Raw genomic sequence first — 17,259 nt, 5'->3', positions numbered from 1 at the left:
ATGGTGTGTACATAAGTTGGTATTTTCATTAAACCTATCAAAAGTTGGTAGTGTATTTTCATTCATAAGTTGATGGTGTTTTTTCAAAGTTTTCTCCAAACCTATCATAAGTTGATAGTAATATTCCAAGCTTTTTCCAAAAAAACTATCATTAGTTGATAGTGATACTCCAAACTTTTTTTTTTCGGAAAAAAAAAACAATCATAAGTTGATAGTATCCTTTCAAACTTTTTCTAAAAAAAACTATCAAAAGTTGATAGTAATAATTTAAATTTTTCCAAAACTATCATAAGTTGATAGTATTTTTCATACAAACTTTTTCTCAAAATAATCATACCTTGCAAAGAGCAAGTTTCCATCAGATAGCCATTAAATTAATTAGGGTAACCGTTTTCAAACGGGAGTTGTGGGGTGCCTAACACCTTCCCCACATTCAATCGATCCACCTACCCATTTTCTCTGGTTCGCAGGTCTTTACGGTGTCCAATTGCACCTTAAATCAATTGGTGACGACTCTAAATGTTTTTCATCCTCCAACGTCGGTCCGCGTCTTGACCCCGGTTGCGACACGGTGGAATAGTCAAGCTAATTATCTTAAGCTTGATTAGATACCTTGTAGGATTTTTGGGTTTTTTTGCAAAGCTTCAAGCAATCAACGGATTTGATTATTTCTTTGCCACCTATCGTTTGAGGTGGAATAGTCAAGCCAAAACTTGGGCTTGATCAGTGGAATTCGATTAGCAAGTCCTTAGAATCAGAACTTTTTTTGAGATTTTATCTGAATTAGAAGCAGATGAATGGGAGGAAGATTTACTGGTGCGAACATTTAACTCAGAAAGCATTTTTTGAAGGAATTGGGCTAACTCATCTTTAGAAGTTGTAGAAACTAATTTTGAACTGATAAATGATTTCATCTCGAGCAAATCTTGATGTGATTTTTTTGTTGTTTTTGATTGTGAAGGGTTAGAAGAAAACCATGCTAGAACATTTTGTGGATAGGCTTTTTCTGCGTTGAATTTGTCCCACCATTTGCAACAATATTTACAGATAATGAACGGTTATGGTAAACTGGTAAACAAAGCAATCTAACCTAACAATCGTACACCACAACTAGGGACTCAGCATTGAACATCAACGTTCAACCATTTGTTATCTAATTTTCAACCCTCATCACTAGCTCTGATACCATAAGCAGACAATGATCGTTCAAACAAGCAAGAACCTAACCATGTTGGAGGTAGCAAACTAACAAGCTATTATAAAAAAGAGTTGTAACAGAAATAAAATACATATTGTAAATACAGGAATTAAAAACCATCCATGTAGGAGGTAGCAATAGATAAAGAATTGAAGAACAGAGCAATTCATAAATTAGACGGTAAAACTAGCCATAGATTGATATATTATTGAAGAATATAAAGACATTAAATTTGCATAATTGAAATATTGAGCTTACAGACTTTCGATAATCTTAAACAACTTCTAAGAAAACTTGAAAGGAAAATTCAGAGGAAAGAATTGAAGAAGCTTGTTCCCCAAAGAGTAATCTAAGAACTTATGTTTTTCAAGCTTACTCTTCTGACTACAACCCCCTCCTTTTATAGGAAAAGAAGGGGTCTTGGAGGGTATCCTCAAAGACATTTTCAATAGTAGACTAATAATGTTGGTCTCTCCTTTATCTTCTTTTTTCTTTGCCTTTTGTCATGTCATTCTGCTTTTTGTCATGTCATTCATTTTGTCTTCTTTTTGCTTTTCCTTTTGTCATGTCAAAAGGTTTTGTCTTCCACATTGTCTCCCACTTTTGCCTTCTGTTTGTTGAACTCTTTTTTACCTAGTGAGATTTTTGGATTTTTAAGCAAAACCTCCAACAAACAACGGATTTGAATGATTCTTTACCACCTATCGTTTGTCGTGGAATAGTCAAGCTAATTATCCTAAGCTTGATTAGATACCTAGTAGTAGTTTTGTCTGCTTATGGTATCGGAGCCAGTGGTGACGGTTCAAAATTAGATCACAGATGGTTGAACGTTGATGTTCAATGCTGAGTCCCTAGTTGTGGTGTACGGTTGTTAGGTTGGATTAGGGATGGCAACGGGCCGGGTTGGGTAGGGTTTTTGAAGCCACAACCCGGCCCTGGTCTCTTAAAATCCTGCCTCAACCAGCCCTGTAGACCCGGGGCGAGTAGGAATATTTTGTCCCAACCCTATCCCAGGCAGTTCACGAGTATACCCGTCCCGACCCATAGACCCGGTGAACTAGCAAGAAAATCAGCCAAATTAAATTATTATACCTTTGATAATTTGAAGAAACACAAAAGTCCAACAAGTTATCATTTTTTTTAAAACAAATTCATTGAACTAGCAAGAAAACAAACACAAGAAGGAAAACAAACAACACTTTTAATTTGCCATCTCCTCCTCCTCCATATCAGAGTCATCATTAATAGTTGGAAGAATGTCAGATTGAGTTTTAATATTTTATTTTTATTTTTTAACTTATAACTTCTTTTTTTTTTAGAAGAAAAACTTTAGAACTTATTAGTTATTGCGTATTTGGGAATTACAATATTACTTATAACTAATATATATATATATATATATAATATATCTAATTATTTTTCAAAATATATATATACCCCGGGTCGGGTTGGGGCGGGTTTCCCTCGTCCCAACCTGCCCCTAGACCCTTTCTATTTTTGATCGGATCCCAGATAGACCCGCTCCAATGACCCAATGGGTAGGGTTTTTTTAGACCCAATAGGGACGGGTCGACCGAGTTTCCCCCGCGACCCGGTCCGTTGCCATCGCTAGGCTGGAATGCCTTGTTTGTTGGTTTACCATAACCGTAAGCATTGTTCTCAATTTTCAAACATGAGTTCACTTTTTAGATCAACCTCTAGTTCAATATCTGGCGATAGAATCATTAATTAAGAGGAAATTAATCTCGAAGATTTAAATAGAGAAATTGACAATATAAACAAAATATATAGAAGGAGTCCAAATTGACTATTTTAAGTAAGACAGATTATACAATCAAAATAGAGGAAAGAGATATTTCTCTCTTTAATTCTCATGAAACATTCAAGTTACTTACAAAACGATCTGTTGAAAAACATAAACGAAAAATACAACTATATTCATATCGGATTAGTTCAAATACTTCAATACTCTTATGTTTAAGAGATAGTAGAATGTTAGAATTCAATGATTCCCTTATAGGTACGATAGAAACTAGTTTATGCAGTGTACCAATTTATTTTGATTGTTACCCTAATTTCTGTGTCTTTAAATGATCAAAATTTATTGGATACTTGAACCTTAAATATTAAAACTCATAATTACAAAATGGATGCTAGTTCTCTTCCAATCTCCCTAATTTTTAGGATTTATTACAAAGCAATATCCTCTGCTTTTGGTTCAAAAGCCTTAAGAAAATCACCCAAAGGAGAAAGTTTACTAATTCAAACTGATATAGCTAGATAAAACATGACAATCCAAAAACCATAAAATAGAATGAAATTACTCTTCCTAAAACATGGGAGTTACAAGGGGTTGTACCTCCTAAGGAAATTGAAAATACTATCATCGAATACATAACTCAAGCCACAGATGGAAAAGTAGAAATCACATTTAGCTCTAGAAGACATTCAATTGATCTCCAAAGTTTACGTTTAGATTCCAATTACAAATGTGAACTAGGACTACCACTAAGAAGTTCATTCTCTTCAGCTCACGGTACATCTCACAAAAACCGAGATTCCTTCTCTGCAACTCTTAGTACTTCTTACAAACCTAATATACGAGGAGTAGATAATTCGAGTAACATTTCAAAACCTTTTTACAATGTTCAACGCCCAAATTCACAAACTACTTCAACATGTAAATCCCCAGAACAAAAAGAGTCTCCACCAATGTCACCAACTTACTCACAAATGGATCCTCAATTATTAGTTCTCGAAAATGAATTTTCCATCAATAAAGAATATTTGCGAAAAGATTTTTATTCACTTCCAAAAAAAGAAGAAAGAGAATGGTTTTTCAAAAATTACACGGGTCAACAAAGGTAATCCATCCAAGATGCATACTATACATTTATGAATAATTACAAAATACAGATAATGTTATTTGATTGGTTTGCAATTGATGCTGAAGAGAGGGGTATCATTTATCCTTATTCTTCTAAATCAATCAATACTACTACTAGAATACAAACATGGCATGATATTACCCAAGGTACAATAATTGAGTCCAAGCATCCTCCTTTAACTCAACTAAGTTTAAGTTACAAAAATAAATCAATAAAAGCTACCCCATTTAAAGCAAAAAATGACAAAGATTTTCAAAATATTATTGAACAAAATAATTTTACAAACCAACATCTAGCAACAATAGGACAACAACTTTGTCGAATAGAAGATTATGTCCAGAAACCAAAAATAAATAGAATTTTGGAAAAACCTATTTTTAAACCTTATGAAATCCCAAAATCTTTGGTTAATACTCTTGTCAACAAAGACGTAGATTTTAAGGAAGAATTAGATAAAAAACTCCAACAACTAAAAGTTGAAATAACTCAGTTTCCAAACCTACAAATTACACAAGAAGCATCTAATGCTAGGTTACACAATGCTGACAAAACTAATAACAAAGAAGAATATTCAGATTTTGAGATTAATAAAATGAAGTGGCAGTCCCCTCAAAAACTATATTACTCCAAAACAACAGCACCAGACCTACTTTTGGAAGAAAAACAAACAAATCAAAATAAATACAATGCAAATACAATTTATTAATGGAATATAGACGGTATGTCTAATTATAATATTTTCAATCAATTACAACAAATGACAATGTTAAGTAATGCTTATAAAACCAAAATAAACACAACTGACCAAGTAATTGCAAATTTAATTGTTGATGGTTTTACTGACCAATTAAAATGATGGTGGGACTACCATCTTACATCTATTGAACAAAATGAAATTCTAAATGTTGTCAAAACTACTACTGATGGTACAATTATCAAATCAGAGTCTGGAGAAGTAATTCAAGATGTCGTTGCAACTTTAATCTTTTATATTTCAAAACATTTTTTAAGAGATCCTTCTAGCATTAGGGATAGATCTTCTGAACTTTTAGTAAATCTTAGATGCAAAAAGCTTCATGATTTCCATCAATATTAGGACACATTTTTAACTAGAGTAATGATGTACCCTGATAACAATCAACCTTTTTGGAAAGAAATATTTCTAGCTGGTCTTCCAATATTGTTAGGAGATAAAGTTAGAGAAAGAATTAAATCAAAAAATAATAACCAAATACCTTATGATCAATTAACATATGGCGATTTAGTAAATTATATTCAAAAAGAAGGATTACAATTATGTTATGACATTAAATTACATAATAGTTGAAATGGGAACAAAATAAATACAAGAGTGAGTTAGGATCTTTTTGTAAACAATTTGATTATGAGGATAATTGTTCAAAAAATAAATACTCTCAAAAGCAAAATACACCTAGCAATTTTAGGTCTAGATTTTACAAAAAATCATATAATCAAAAATAGGTATTTTATAAAAAAAACAAAATTTTAGAAAAAATCAATCATTTCCCAAAACAGAAAAACCAAAACCTAATTCCAAAACTGTTGTTTGTTATAGGTGCAATACTCCAAGACACATTGCTAAATACTGCAGGATCCGTAAAAGAATTAATGAATTAGAATTAGATGAAGCTGTCCTTACAAAACTCGAAGTTATTCTTTTGAAAACATCTGAAGATGAAATAGATTCTAATTCTAGCAGTTCTGATGATGAAATTCAATTGGATGAAATTTCTTCTTCTTCTTCCCATGAACTTAATATGTTTTCTAGAGACCAAGAGTTTTTATTAGATGTAGTCAATCATATTGATGATCCCTAACTTAAATTAGACTATATAGCGAAATTAAAACAAACTTTTCAAAATACCGAGAAAAAACCTGAAACAACTATGACCACTTATAACTTAAAAGATATTTTGTCAAAACACAAAAACAAAATCAGGAAAAGACCTTACACTTAAAAGAATTACAATATGAAATTTCTGAAATTAAAAAAGAAATAAAAAAACTCTTAAAGAAAAACAAATAAGTGATAGATGGAAACTAAATGAATTAGCTACACTATTAGATAACGCAAAAAATTCAAACACGTGTTTTAAAAATACCTTTCTAGGAATAGAAGATATTACAAAATATGTTATTTTAGGAACACCATTTTTAGAATTAATTAAACCATTTAAAGTTAAAAATGATGGGATCCATACTAAGGTTTTGGGAAACCAATTACTTTTTAAATTCATTCAAAAGCCTATCCCAAAAGATATCAATTTATTGCAACAATATTCCATTTACGAACAAGAATTAAATTGTCTTATTTCTATCAAAGAAAAACAGTTAAATCACCTTGCAGAAGAAGTTGATTTAACTATCATAGAACGACTATCAAAGCCTGACATCTAGAAAAGGATTGTCAATCTTCAAAACACTTTTGAAAAAGAAGTTTGTTATGATATACCTACTGCTTTTTGGAATAGGAAAAAACATGTAGTTCAATTACTTTATGAAAAGGATTTTCAAGAAACTCATATCCCTACAAAGGCCAGAGGAATCCAGATGGATAAAGATTTAGAAGACCATTGTCGGAAAGACATACAAGAACTCCTAGACAAAAAATTAATTAGGAAAAGCCAATCACCGTGGAGTTGTGGTGCTTTCTATGTTAATAAAAATGCGGAAATAGAAAGAGGTGTTCCAAGATTAGTCAGCAAGTACAAACCCTTGAACAAAGCCTTAAAATGGATTCGTTACCCAATTCCTAATAAAAAAGATTTACTAGGAAAATTATATGATGCAAAAATCTTTTCCAAATTTAATATGAAATCCGGTTTCTGACAAATACAAATACAGGAAGAAGATAAATACAAAACAACATTTACAATTCCATTTGGGCAATTTGAATGGAATGTTATGCCTTTTGGATTAAAAAATGCTCCTTCTAAATTCCAAAAAATTATGAATGATATTTTTAATCTGTATTCAAAATTCTTAATTGTTTATATTGATGATGTGTTAATTTTCTCTTATAGCATCAAACAACATTTTTATTATCTTTCAAAAATTTTGAATATCATTAAAGAAAATGGATTAGTCATTTCAAAAACTAAGATTAAATTATTTCAAACTAACATCAGATTTCTAGGTCATAATATTCACCATGGCACTATAATTCCAATTGAGAGATCAATTCAATTTGTAGATAAATTCCCTGACAAAATATTAGATAAAAATCAATTTCAAAGATTTCTAGGTAGTTTAAATTACATTGCTGACTTTTATCCAAATTTACAAAATAGGGTATGGTGGTATTCTCAAGCAGCTCAAGAACAATAAAGAAGAGATAGTTCAGTTTACTTTCAAAAAATGGAATCCTACACAACAAAATTATTCTACTATTAAAAAAGAAATTTTATCCATTATTTTATGTATTTCAAAATTTCAAGGTGACCTATTAAATAAAAAATTCTTGATTCAGGTAGATTGTAAATCTGCCAAAGAAGTCCTTCAAAAAGACATGGAAAATATTGCATCAAAACAAATCTTTGCTAGATGGCAAGCAATTTTAAGTGTTTTGATTTTGATATAGAACATATTGCAGGAAAAGATAATAATCTTCCTGATTTTTTAACAAGAGAATTTTTACAGGCTCGATGATAGGTTGTGGAGATCGAGGAAGAGGCCGGGGATCCATGCCTACAACGCAATCTCAAACCCAAAAATTGTCAAAAGAATCTTATGCCTTACGTGAGGCAGCAATTCTACCCAATAAGTCATGGGGTGATATCGCCTATGACGAAGATCAACAAAAAGCCTCACAAAACAAGAATAAAGGTAAAGAAGTAGTCAGTTCTTCAAAATCTACTTCAGATATCCCTAAAGAAATTCTCAATAATCCATCCTTATTAGAATGATTTCTTCTTTACAAAAAAACCCTTGAATTAGCTTTGGCAATATAGTTGCAGAAGCCACCTTCTGCTTCTCTTGCAGTTCCTGAAAAACTTTTAAAAACTGCTACTGATATTGCTTTGACAAACAACAGGTTTCAAAACCACAAAAGTTCTCAAAATATTTCAAAATATTTTGATAAACAAGTTTTTCAAAAGGTTGTTCTAATTGAAAATGAGTATATGTGTGATGACCCAAAACAAATGATTACAAAAAAATTTCCCCACAATTGACATTTTATATCGACTGATTTCTGAAAAATCCAATGATTTTATGAATTTATACTTGTGGACTTTGATTCAATCTCTTTGAAAAAATACCATTCATCCTCATATCCAACAGTCATTACACACTGCACCATTCAAATTGTACAAATTCTAACCCCATCTACCTGGGGACAAGACCTGCATAAACCCAAAAAATTTGCACAACATTTTGATCCCGTGGGATACAATTACTGGGAATACCAAGAAGCTTGGACAAATGCCTTTCTCTTCAAAAATTCCGAACAAAAACATTCTTGGTTTTTCTGTTTTAAAAACAATCAAAATTACAGTTTCCCTCATTGGTTCAATGAATGGTGGTGGTATTTTGGGCCAGTTCCCCAAATACTTCCACCTCTTGTTGCATAAGGTTTTGAAGTGTTCAAATCCAAATACCAGGTAGAAGACACCTCATTCCCACCAATGATGCATTTTTTCTCCAAATTTACAATCTCTTGGATTTCCAATTTGGAATATGGATACCACAATGAACCCGATACACTTCTTTACCTTATCCGTAAATATATCATTGTAAATGGTGGGACAAATTCAACGCAGAAAAAGCCTACCCACAAAATGTTCTAGCGTGGTTTTCTTCTAACCATTCACAATCGGAAACAATAGAAAAATCACATCAAAAATTGCTTGAGATGAAATCATTTATCAGTTCAAAATTAGTTTCTACAACTTCTGAAGATGAGTTAGCCCAATTCCTTCAAAAAAACGCTTTCTGAGTTAAATGTTCGCACCAAACAATCTTCCGCCCATTCATCTGCTTCTAACTCAGATAAAATCTGAAAAAAAAGTTTTGATTCTGAGGACTTGCTAATCGAATTCCACTGACCAAATCCAAGTTTTGGCTTGACTATTCCACCTCAAATGGTAGGTGGTAAAGAAATAATCAAATCCATTGATTGCTTGAAGCTTTGCAAAAAAGACCAAAAAACCTACAAGGTGATCAAACCTCTATTTTGAGGTCCTAATACCATCTAATTAGGGTGTTCTAGTATTTAAATTAATGCATTTGTGTTTAAATAAACTAATTTTACCCTTATAGTTATTTCCCTTTGGTTTTGCAGGAAATCGGGCTTAAACGATTGAATTAGGGATGCTTGGAGCTAAAGGAATTAGTTGAAAATTCACCAAATTGAGAGACACATGAAGTGTTCGGACACCCTCCTTAGGTGTCCGCACACTTCCTTCACAAAATGCAACAGAATCAAGCCAAAGACCCTTAGTGATGCTCGAGTGTCCAGACACCTTAGGAGCCGTTCTGACACCTATCGCGGATCTGCAATTTTCTGCACCAAAATTTCAAGGGCATCTGGGGCAAATCATGTATGTAACCAATGGGGAACGATTTTATAAGGGTAGTTAGGTATTTTCTATTGTAAATAAGAGGGGGAAACCCTAAGATTTGGTATTCTTTCTCATTCATTCACTCTTGAACATCTAGCCTCCTTGTCTTTCTCTCTCTAGGGTTTTGCTTAGTTCTTGTGATCTTGATTGTAAACATTGGTTTTCGTCTATAAAATTGGTGTTTATTCTCATTATAATGAGTGGCTAAGTTCCCTTTCTAATTTCTAGTCCTAAACGGTGGGTGCAAGGTTTCGATTACTCAAGGTATGTTCAAAGGGTTGTAGCTTCGATCCCTCTCTTTTAATTTCATGATAGTTGTGTGATTGGGTGCAATAGAATGACGTATTGATTTTATTCTTAGATTGTTTAGTCTAGGGATTTAATTCGATGTGCTTGAATTAGAAGTGTTAAACCCCAGTGCCTGATTTCCTTAATTAATTGAGTATTTCATTGCATAGCTATTAATTATGTGTATTGATGATGGGGTTTTGGGTTACTTTAGGAATGTATATGAGATAGTTATGGTTAATTTGTCTTTGAGTGTGAAACTAGGGTGTTAGCAAATCCGAACCCCAAGGGGGAACATTAATCCATAATATTAGGTGTTATCCCTTCGCGTTCATCGTAAACTAAGAGACCAGATGGCCTTCATGTATGAATAGAAGTCTTATATCCTAATTCTCTTTGCATATGCATGATTGATAGTATCACACAATGCATTGTGTATGGTTGTGTGTGTTTGCAATGATACATTGAGTATGAGAATCGAGTAGCCACCGCAACGGATTAGGAACTAGGCTTTAAATTAATTGTTTTACATCCAATTTGTGCTTACTTTGATTACAAAATCGCTCATGCTACCGAGTCATTCGATCCATTTCATTTACTTGTTTTTATTTAGTATTCATTGCGTTTATTAACGTTAGCTAGTCATTTGCATATCACTCACCATCAAATTCCTCGTGGATCGATACCGGACTCATCGATTTATTACTTGTCGATACCCTACACTTGGGGTAAGTACACACACACTTTGGTGTCGGTCACAAGGTACCTAATCAAACTTAGGATAATTAGCTTGACTATTTCACCGCAAATGGTATGTGGTAAAGAATCATTCAAATTCGTTGTTTGCCTAAGGTTTGCTTAAAAACCCAAAAATCTCACTGGATAAAAAAGAGTTCAACAAATAAAAGGCAAAAGTGGGAGACAATGTGGAAGACAAAACCTTTTGACATGACAAAAGAAAAGGCAAAAAGAAGACAAAAATGAATGGCATGACAAAAAACAAAATGACATGACAAAAAGCAAAGAAAAAATAAGACAAATGAGAGACAAACATTATTAGTCTATTATTGAAGATGTCTTCGGGGACACCCTCCAAGACCCCTTCTTTTCCTATAAAAGGAGGGGGTTGTAGTTAGAAGAGGAAGCTGGAAGAAGGCTTGAAGAAGGGTTTTAGGTGACTTTAATGATAAGCAATTAAAACATTACTCAAAGGAATAAAACATTGAGCATTCTAATTATAATGACTTAACAAAATCATAGTTCTTTTATCACCCCATATAATCCGTAACATACTAATTTTTCAAAAAATAACTATTACAACAAACATGTTTGAATAATCATCATTAGGAAATTAAAAGAAAAAAATGAAATATATAATGTAAATAAAAGCCAAATTCATGGGAAGAAGAGATTTATAGTTCCACACTTTTTTTTAACATTACTATTATAAGCTTTTGTAATGATTATTAAAAAAATAATGGATATGTTACCCTCTGTTTTGTTATCAGTTGTTTGCTATTGTATAAGTTGTTGCAATATTTAATTCTTACATATATATATATGGTATGCATGCCTATGAGTTCTTCAAAAAGAGTACTCAAGCAAGAAACAAATGAGATACATAAAACACCACCCGAATGTTGGAGCAAAAGTCCTACATTTTAGTTTTGAAGATTGTTCCATATCATGCTATAGGATTCAATATATTATGAGATGAATTTGAGTATAAAACCTTTGATTTTGAAACTTGAATGAAATCGGTTTTTGATTAAAGTGTTTTAAAACTTGTTGAGAACCTAATGATTGTTCCTATATCAAATGAATTTTGCTTATGTTAAAATTTGACAGAGACCTTAATCACATCTAAATGAAGGAATGATGGAAAGATTTCATCGTTTACTTGCTCAAATCTTCTGCAGAAATTGTTGTCCGAATTTGCACTGTTGTGTTTCTAGCTGATTGCGTTATGTGACTCATTGTGTTATGATATGATATTTGTTTGGATTGAAACTCTACATGAATATTTATATATATTTGATTATGTGTTCTATGTTAACATTTGGAATATTTGAACGTGACTAACCTATGTTTCACGTATGAAGCTCAAATGAGCTTACAAACATTTTTGAGATCGTTTCAAGTTCAACTTTATGTTCATTTTTTCGGCAGTCCAATAATGATCTTGGAAGACCTAGGATGTGCTAAGAAATACCTAAATACCTTGCTAAATCCACTAGAAGAGGTTACTCTAAAAATGGAAAGTTCAACCTATTTATGGACAGTGTCAAGTTAGCTAAGTTGAAGACGAGCTTCATTTATTGTAGAGAAGTTAATCAAGCTTTCAGCAAGAGTTAAATAAATTCAGCAAAGTTCGAAGTTAATCTTGTGTTAAGAACTAAGAAGCTAGGCGTGTACAAGGGTTTCCATATGTGGAAGTCGTTTGAATTTTGAAAGGGAGAAGAGATGACTTATTTGAAGATGATTTTACTTACCTTACATAATAAAACCAAGGCTCAACGGAAGAAGAATCTCCTGGCCGTTTGAATTATTTGAAGGGAGAGAAGATTTGTTTTTTTTTTTTTAAGGTGATCTACTCACCATATATATAGAAGTCTTGACATTGGAAATATTCAAGTAACAAAAGGAGAAGGTATGCTTACCATTTATGAATAACCAAATCAAGGAAAATGAAGAGGAAGACTTTGCATTTTGAAAGCCTATTTTTGTGCTTCTTGTTGAAATCCTAGGCGCCTTTTTTAAAGGAGAGATATGTGGAGTATTGACTTTTATCGAGCTGCTGTTAGGTGGAGCCGTCCGGATGGGATAGCTCTTTGAGTCATCTAGACAGTAGTTCCACTTTTGGGAGACAGATTAGTATCCCTCCGGATGGCTCGAGTCCGGACGACTGTTGCAGATCTGCACATGATAACCCTTATAGATAGGTTTTTTTTGTAAGAATCGATTTTAGAGAGTTGTTTTGAGTGGTAAACACTGAGAGAGTGCACTGTCTAGAGCGAGAGAGGGATTTAGATTAGTTCTTGAGTTCAAGAGCTCATCCTTTTGTAATCTTCTTCATATTATTGGAATTCTTCATTGTTTTTTGCCCGAGGACGTACACAGGTTGTACCGAACCTCATTAAATCTAGTGTCATCTTTCTCTCTTTTGTTTTTGCATACTTTCTATATTCAAGTTCTATTTTGTTAAATTACAACAAGATACCTCTTTCGTATGAAATCAAATTTCAAGAAGTCAAATGAAATTTCCATATCAATCAAGAGAAGACTTGGAGTTGATTATGTTTCCAAATCTAGAGAGTTGAAATTCTGTCTTAATGAGGAAAATTACAAGCAAAGTTCAAAACTCTTACCCATATCATATCCTTTCCTTGTTAAAACAAATGGAGCTAATTATGTCAAGGAATTCAAAGAGATACAAGACATCAAGGTTGTCAAAATCAGGGTCTTGCATAAGATCGGTGGAAGGCATGCAAAATCGAATCGTGAAATCGTAAGATTTTATAAAATTTAAAAAATAAATGTAAAATAATATAATTACTTATTTCTAAATAAATAATTAACATGATATAATATACTATAGTTTATAGGTAATAAAAAATTAAAAAATGTGATTATTATTTATTTATAGACATGTTAATATTTCACAAAATTGTAATTTTTTAAGACCTGCAGAGAACTTTGAAAAGCAAGCACAATAATTATGCAAGATTATATCATGTTAATATATCACAACCAATTTTCAACAAAAACTAAGATTAGAAACATAAGCACATTGTTAGTAGACCACAACCCATAAACCCATAACTCCATAAAGCTATTAAGGTTAAGATCGGTAAAATCGATAAGATTGGGTAAGATCGATAGATCTTATCAATTTTGGGTAACTCCATAACTCCATACACTCTATTCTATTATCCTACCGTGGGCTACTGAAAATACAAAGAGAGTTCCATCTCCTATTATCTCGACAAATCAATTGAGTGGAACCTTTGAGCCTACATTGTAAAAGCCCTTAACAGGGTATGTCATCCTTGTGAGGATCGATCGATAAAATTCTCTAAAAAGATAATTGAAGTTACAAAACATTCATCATACATGACTCATTCTCCCAACTACAGGCTACAGCTATATATACCTAATACTAACAAAAGCAAAGTAATAGACTAAATGTAATTAAATAAAGTTACTACTAGCACTCTTAATAAAGTAGAGGCAACTTTATTCATAGATGATACACGACTCGTCCTCTTATTACCATCCTAGAGGATCATTCGATAAAATTCTCTCCAATTACTGCTGGATATACCTACAATTAATAAAAGAAAACTAATAAAATAAATTTAATTAGAGTATAGTTACTACTAACACTCTTAATTCAAGTAAAGTACTAAAGCAAACTTCAGTCATATATGATAACAGGGTTGTGGATTCCACACCCAAGTCGACTTTGCACCTTCAATTCAGTGACCCAATACGTATCATCCTCTTATTCTGAAGCAAAGGCACCAACAATGAATGCATGCCGATAATGAACTCGACAAACACATGCAAGTGAATCATGGATGTAACAGTAATCAAGTAAAACGATATGGAAAGTTGGAAATCCACATTTGCATTCATTGTATAAAGTCAAGCACTTATTTGTCACAGGTTGGTGGATTTAAACACTTATATACAGCAGATGCAGGCTGCTTGTATGTAGGTATGCTACTCATATCAACAAATCTAAATTCTCCAGGGGCAAAGGAAAGATCTCTATGCCTGCAAGTGGAAAGCAATTTATCACATTACATATAACAGTTATTTTAATTTGATAAGAATAACATTGGCAGTTGGAGACTACTGATTTCATTTACCTTCGAAGATCAAGTCCAATTAGTCCAGCTTGTAGAATGGATAAATTGTCAGAATCTGGTGAGACAATAATAACTGTGTCTTCTGAGTACTGGGTCTCAAGAATAGACATAAGTTGTGTTACACGAACAAAGACATCTGCAACACTCTCATTTGGGGTTCCATCGTCTATAGGAGGGGGCTTGTTTCGTGGAGAAACATTATCAGATGCATAAACCTGTATAATTAGAACCAGTGATTATGTATTCATAGAGTCCAATGAACGCATGTCAAAGGTGAAAGCATCGCCGCCTGTGTTGCTATATCCGGGACCAAGGACAGAAAGAGTAACTTGGGTTAGATCAGTGGTTTGATTTCAGATGTTCTTAAAACATACGTGTCACAGTGCTTTTGCACTAATCTACTCACTATGCACTTATGAAGGCACCATATTTAAACTGCAATGGGAACCCATAGACATCTTACTTCTGAGATGGCTTCCAAGTTCTTTCCTTCATAAGCTCCCAATCCTCGAGCATCCAGGAAACTGTACTCTGGTACAATATAACTGCAGCAAACACAATTGTTTATTCAACAGATTGTAGTAACATATCCTGATAGCATAATAAACAACATCTAGTACTGGTCTCTAAGCTTAATTTTAACCCACTAATAAGCTTAAAATGCGTTCATGCGTACATTCCAATTTCTTCAACAAATAACAGAAGACAAAGAAAGCATTGATTACATCTCATATTTACAGTTTCTAATTTTTCCTACAGAGTGATGACCGGACTGTGCATTTGATTAGCCTGTATTATGCTCCGTTTTGGACTGATAAATAAACTTCATGGTTTCAAATTTTCAATTACAAGTATAGGACACACATATTTTAAATTTTTTAAATTAATTTCATTGGAATATTTAATTAACGATTTTCTATACCTCCGGGTAATGCCACAAACTGCCGCAATGATCTCTGCAGCCTGATATGCTCGCTGAGTAATTGAAGGCCAAATCCAGCAGCCACTATCACAAGCCCCCATAGCCATCAACTCCAAAGCAGCCCTCACTGTTTGCTTCTTCCCTTTCTCTGACAATCCACTATCCACTGAAGTTTTGGCCACTGGATTTGTGTTTATAACGCCCAAGCTCTCAAATTCTGACTCCCCAGCTCTCACCAAAAAGTAACTTTGCACAGAATTACAATTGAACACAAACATAAAAACAATTCATTATCAATGACAATAATTATTTTGCATGTTTTCCTAAGAAATTGAAAAAAAAATATATATATATAAATTTCAAACACTAGATCCAACAATTTCATCATTCTAGGACCCAATAAGTCCGAACCATCACTAAATGATGTCTTAATCCTTACCACTGGTCTAACTGATATTCAATTTGTCATTTCTTGATTAGCTCTGTAAACTATGGAGTCCAATTGATGTTTAATTCTCAAATAGATGGCTCCGTTTAGCGTTATTTCTTTGCAATTGAACAGCTAACGGGATTCAAAGCCACAAAAACAGTTTTAAGGTTGATAGAATTACCGATTTGTGAGACGGAATGGGGGCATTTGGAAGAGGCCACGAGCAAGGACGGCAGGAGCAGAAGAAATGACGGCGGTGGAGATGGTGAGAGCAGTGAGGACGAGGCGACGATTAAAGGGTTTGAAGGAATCGTGGGGTTCCATGTCCCGAGGGTACGTTGATGGTGTCAATGCAGATAGAATCGAAGCGGTGGCCGTCATCAAGGCAGGGGTTGATATTGCTGCCATTTTGGCAGGTTCGTTAGCAATCAGTCATTCCATTATTCCATCAACCCATTTATCTTGAAGACTTTTTATGATAAGTTAATGTCTTTGGATGTGTCTGGGATTGTGTTTGGTAAACAAACAAATCAGATTTTATCATGTGATTATGGATTGTGGTTTTATGGTTGCTTTTATGGAAGCTTTATAACAACTCATATTACGGTGTTTTTTTTTTTTTTTTTGGAAGTTGAAAAATCTTGAGGAAACATAGTAAAGGTGAAGTGAGAACGGGAGGACTTGTTTTCATTTGACTTGCTTTTGTTAGAGAGGAATATGTTCTTTTCGGATCCGGGGGCTCTAAAATTCCTTAAGAATTCTAGAGTCTCCGATTAACATCCGATGGTTATAATCTTGCCACATAATTTTAATCGAATAGCCATAAGAGAAACCCCTTTCCCATCCTTAATATTAGCCGACACCCATTACCCCATCCGTGAAATCTTGCACAATCAAAAGCAGCTTCTTCAACCTCAACTTCACTTGTTCTTCCTCGCAACCAATCGCCCTCACATCTCCAATCTCAATACAGGATTTGAAACATTTGAAATCTCAATACTGGATTTGAAACAAGTCTGTCTTTGGGTTTAGCAGACTGATTTGGAAGAGATTGAGTCATTGAAGCTAGCCTATGGC

The 17,259-nt window shown here is 33.3% G+C and overlaps 1 protein-coding gene across 1 annotated transcript; it reads right to left on the bottom strand.

Annotated features, from left to right (window-relative positions):
- Positions 1-14,548: 14,548 nt before the first annotated feature.
- On the bottom strand, positions 14,549-16,630 carry LOC119987342. Its single transcript, XM_038832225.1, has 5 exons — positions 16,364-16,630; positions 15,753-15,998; positions 15,294-15,375; positions 14,831-15,045; positions 14,549-14,735 (listed from the first exon to the last, which is right to left on the bottom strand). The coding sequence occupies exons 1-5, from the start codon at positions 16,588-16,590 to the stop codon at positions 14,612-14,614; spliced, it is 894 nt and encodes a 297-aa protein (XP_038688153.1). The 5' UTR covers positions 16,591-16,630; the 3' UTR covers positions 14,549-14,611.
- Positions 16,631-17,259: the final 629 nt, after the last annotated feature.

This window comes from Tripterygium wilfordii, chromosome 20, assembly GCF_013401445.1.
Source record: "Tripterygium wilfordii isolate XIE 37 chromosome 20, ASM1340144v1, whole genome shotgun sequence".
Lineage (NCBI taxonomy): Eukaryota > Viridiplantae > Streptophyta > Magnoliopsida > Celastrales > Celastraceae > Tripterygium > Tripterygium wilfordii.
This window is presented reverse-complemented; position numbering and strand designations above follow the sequence as displayed.

Bases quoted from the DNA above. Each gene is read 5' to 3' on its own strand.
- LOC119987342 (XM_038832225.1), bottom strand. From the start codon at position 16,590: ATGGCAGCAATATCAACCCCTGCCTTGATGACGGCCACCGCTTCGATT. The intron at 15,376-15,752 runs GTATAGAAAATC...TGTTTGCTGCAG, and splicing joins GTTTGTGGCATTACCCGGAG to TTATATTGTACCAGAGTACA. The intron at 14,736-14,830 runs GTAAATGAAATC...TTCCACTTGCAG, and splicing joins ATTGGACTTGATCTTCGAAG to GCATAGAGATCTTTCCTTTG.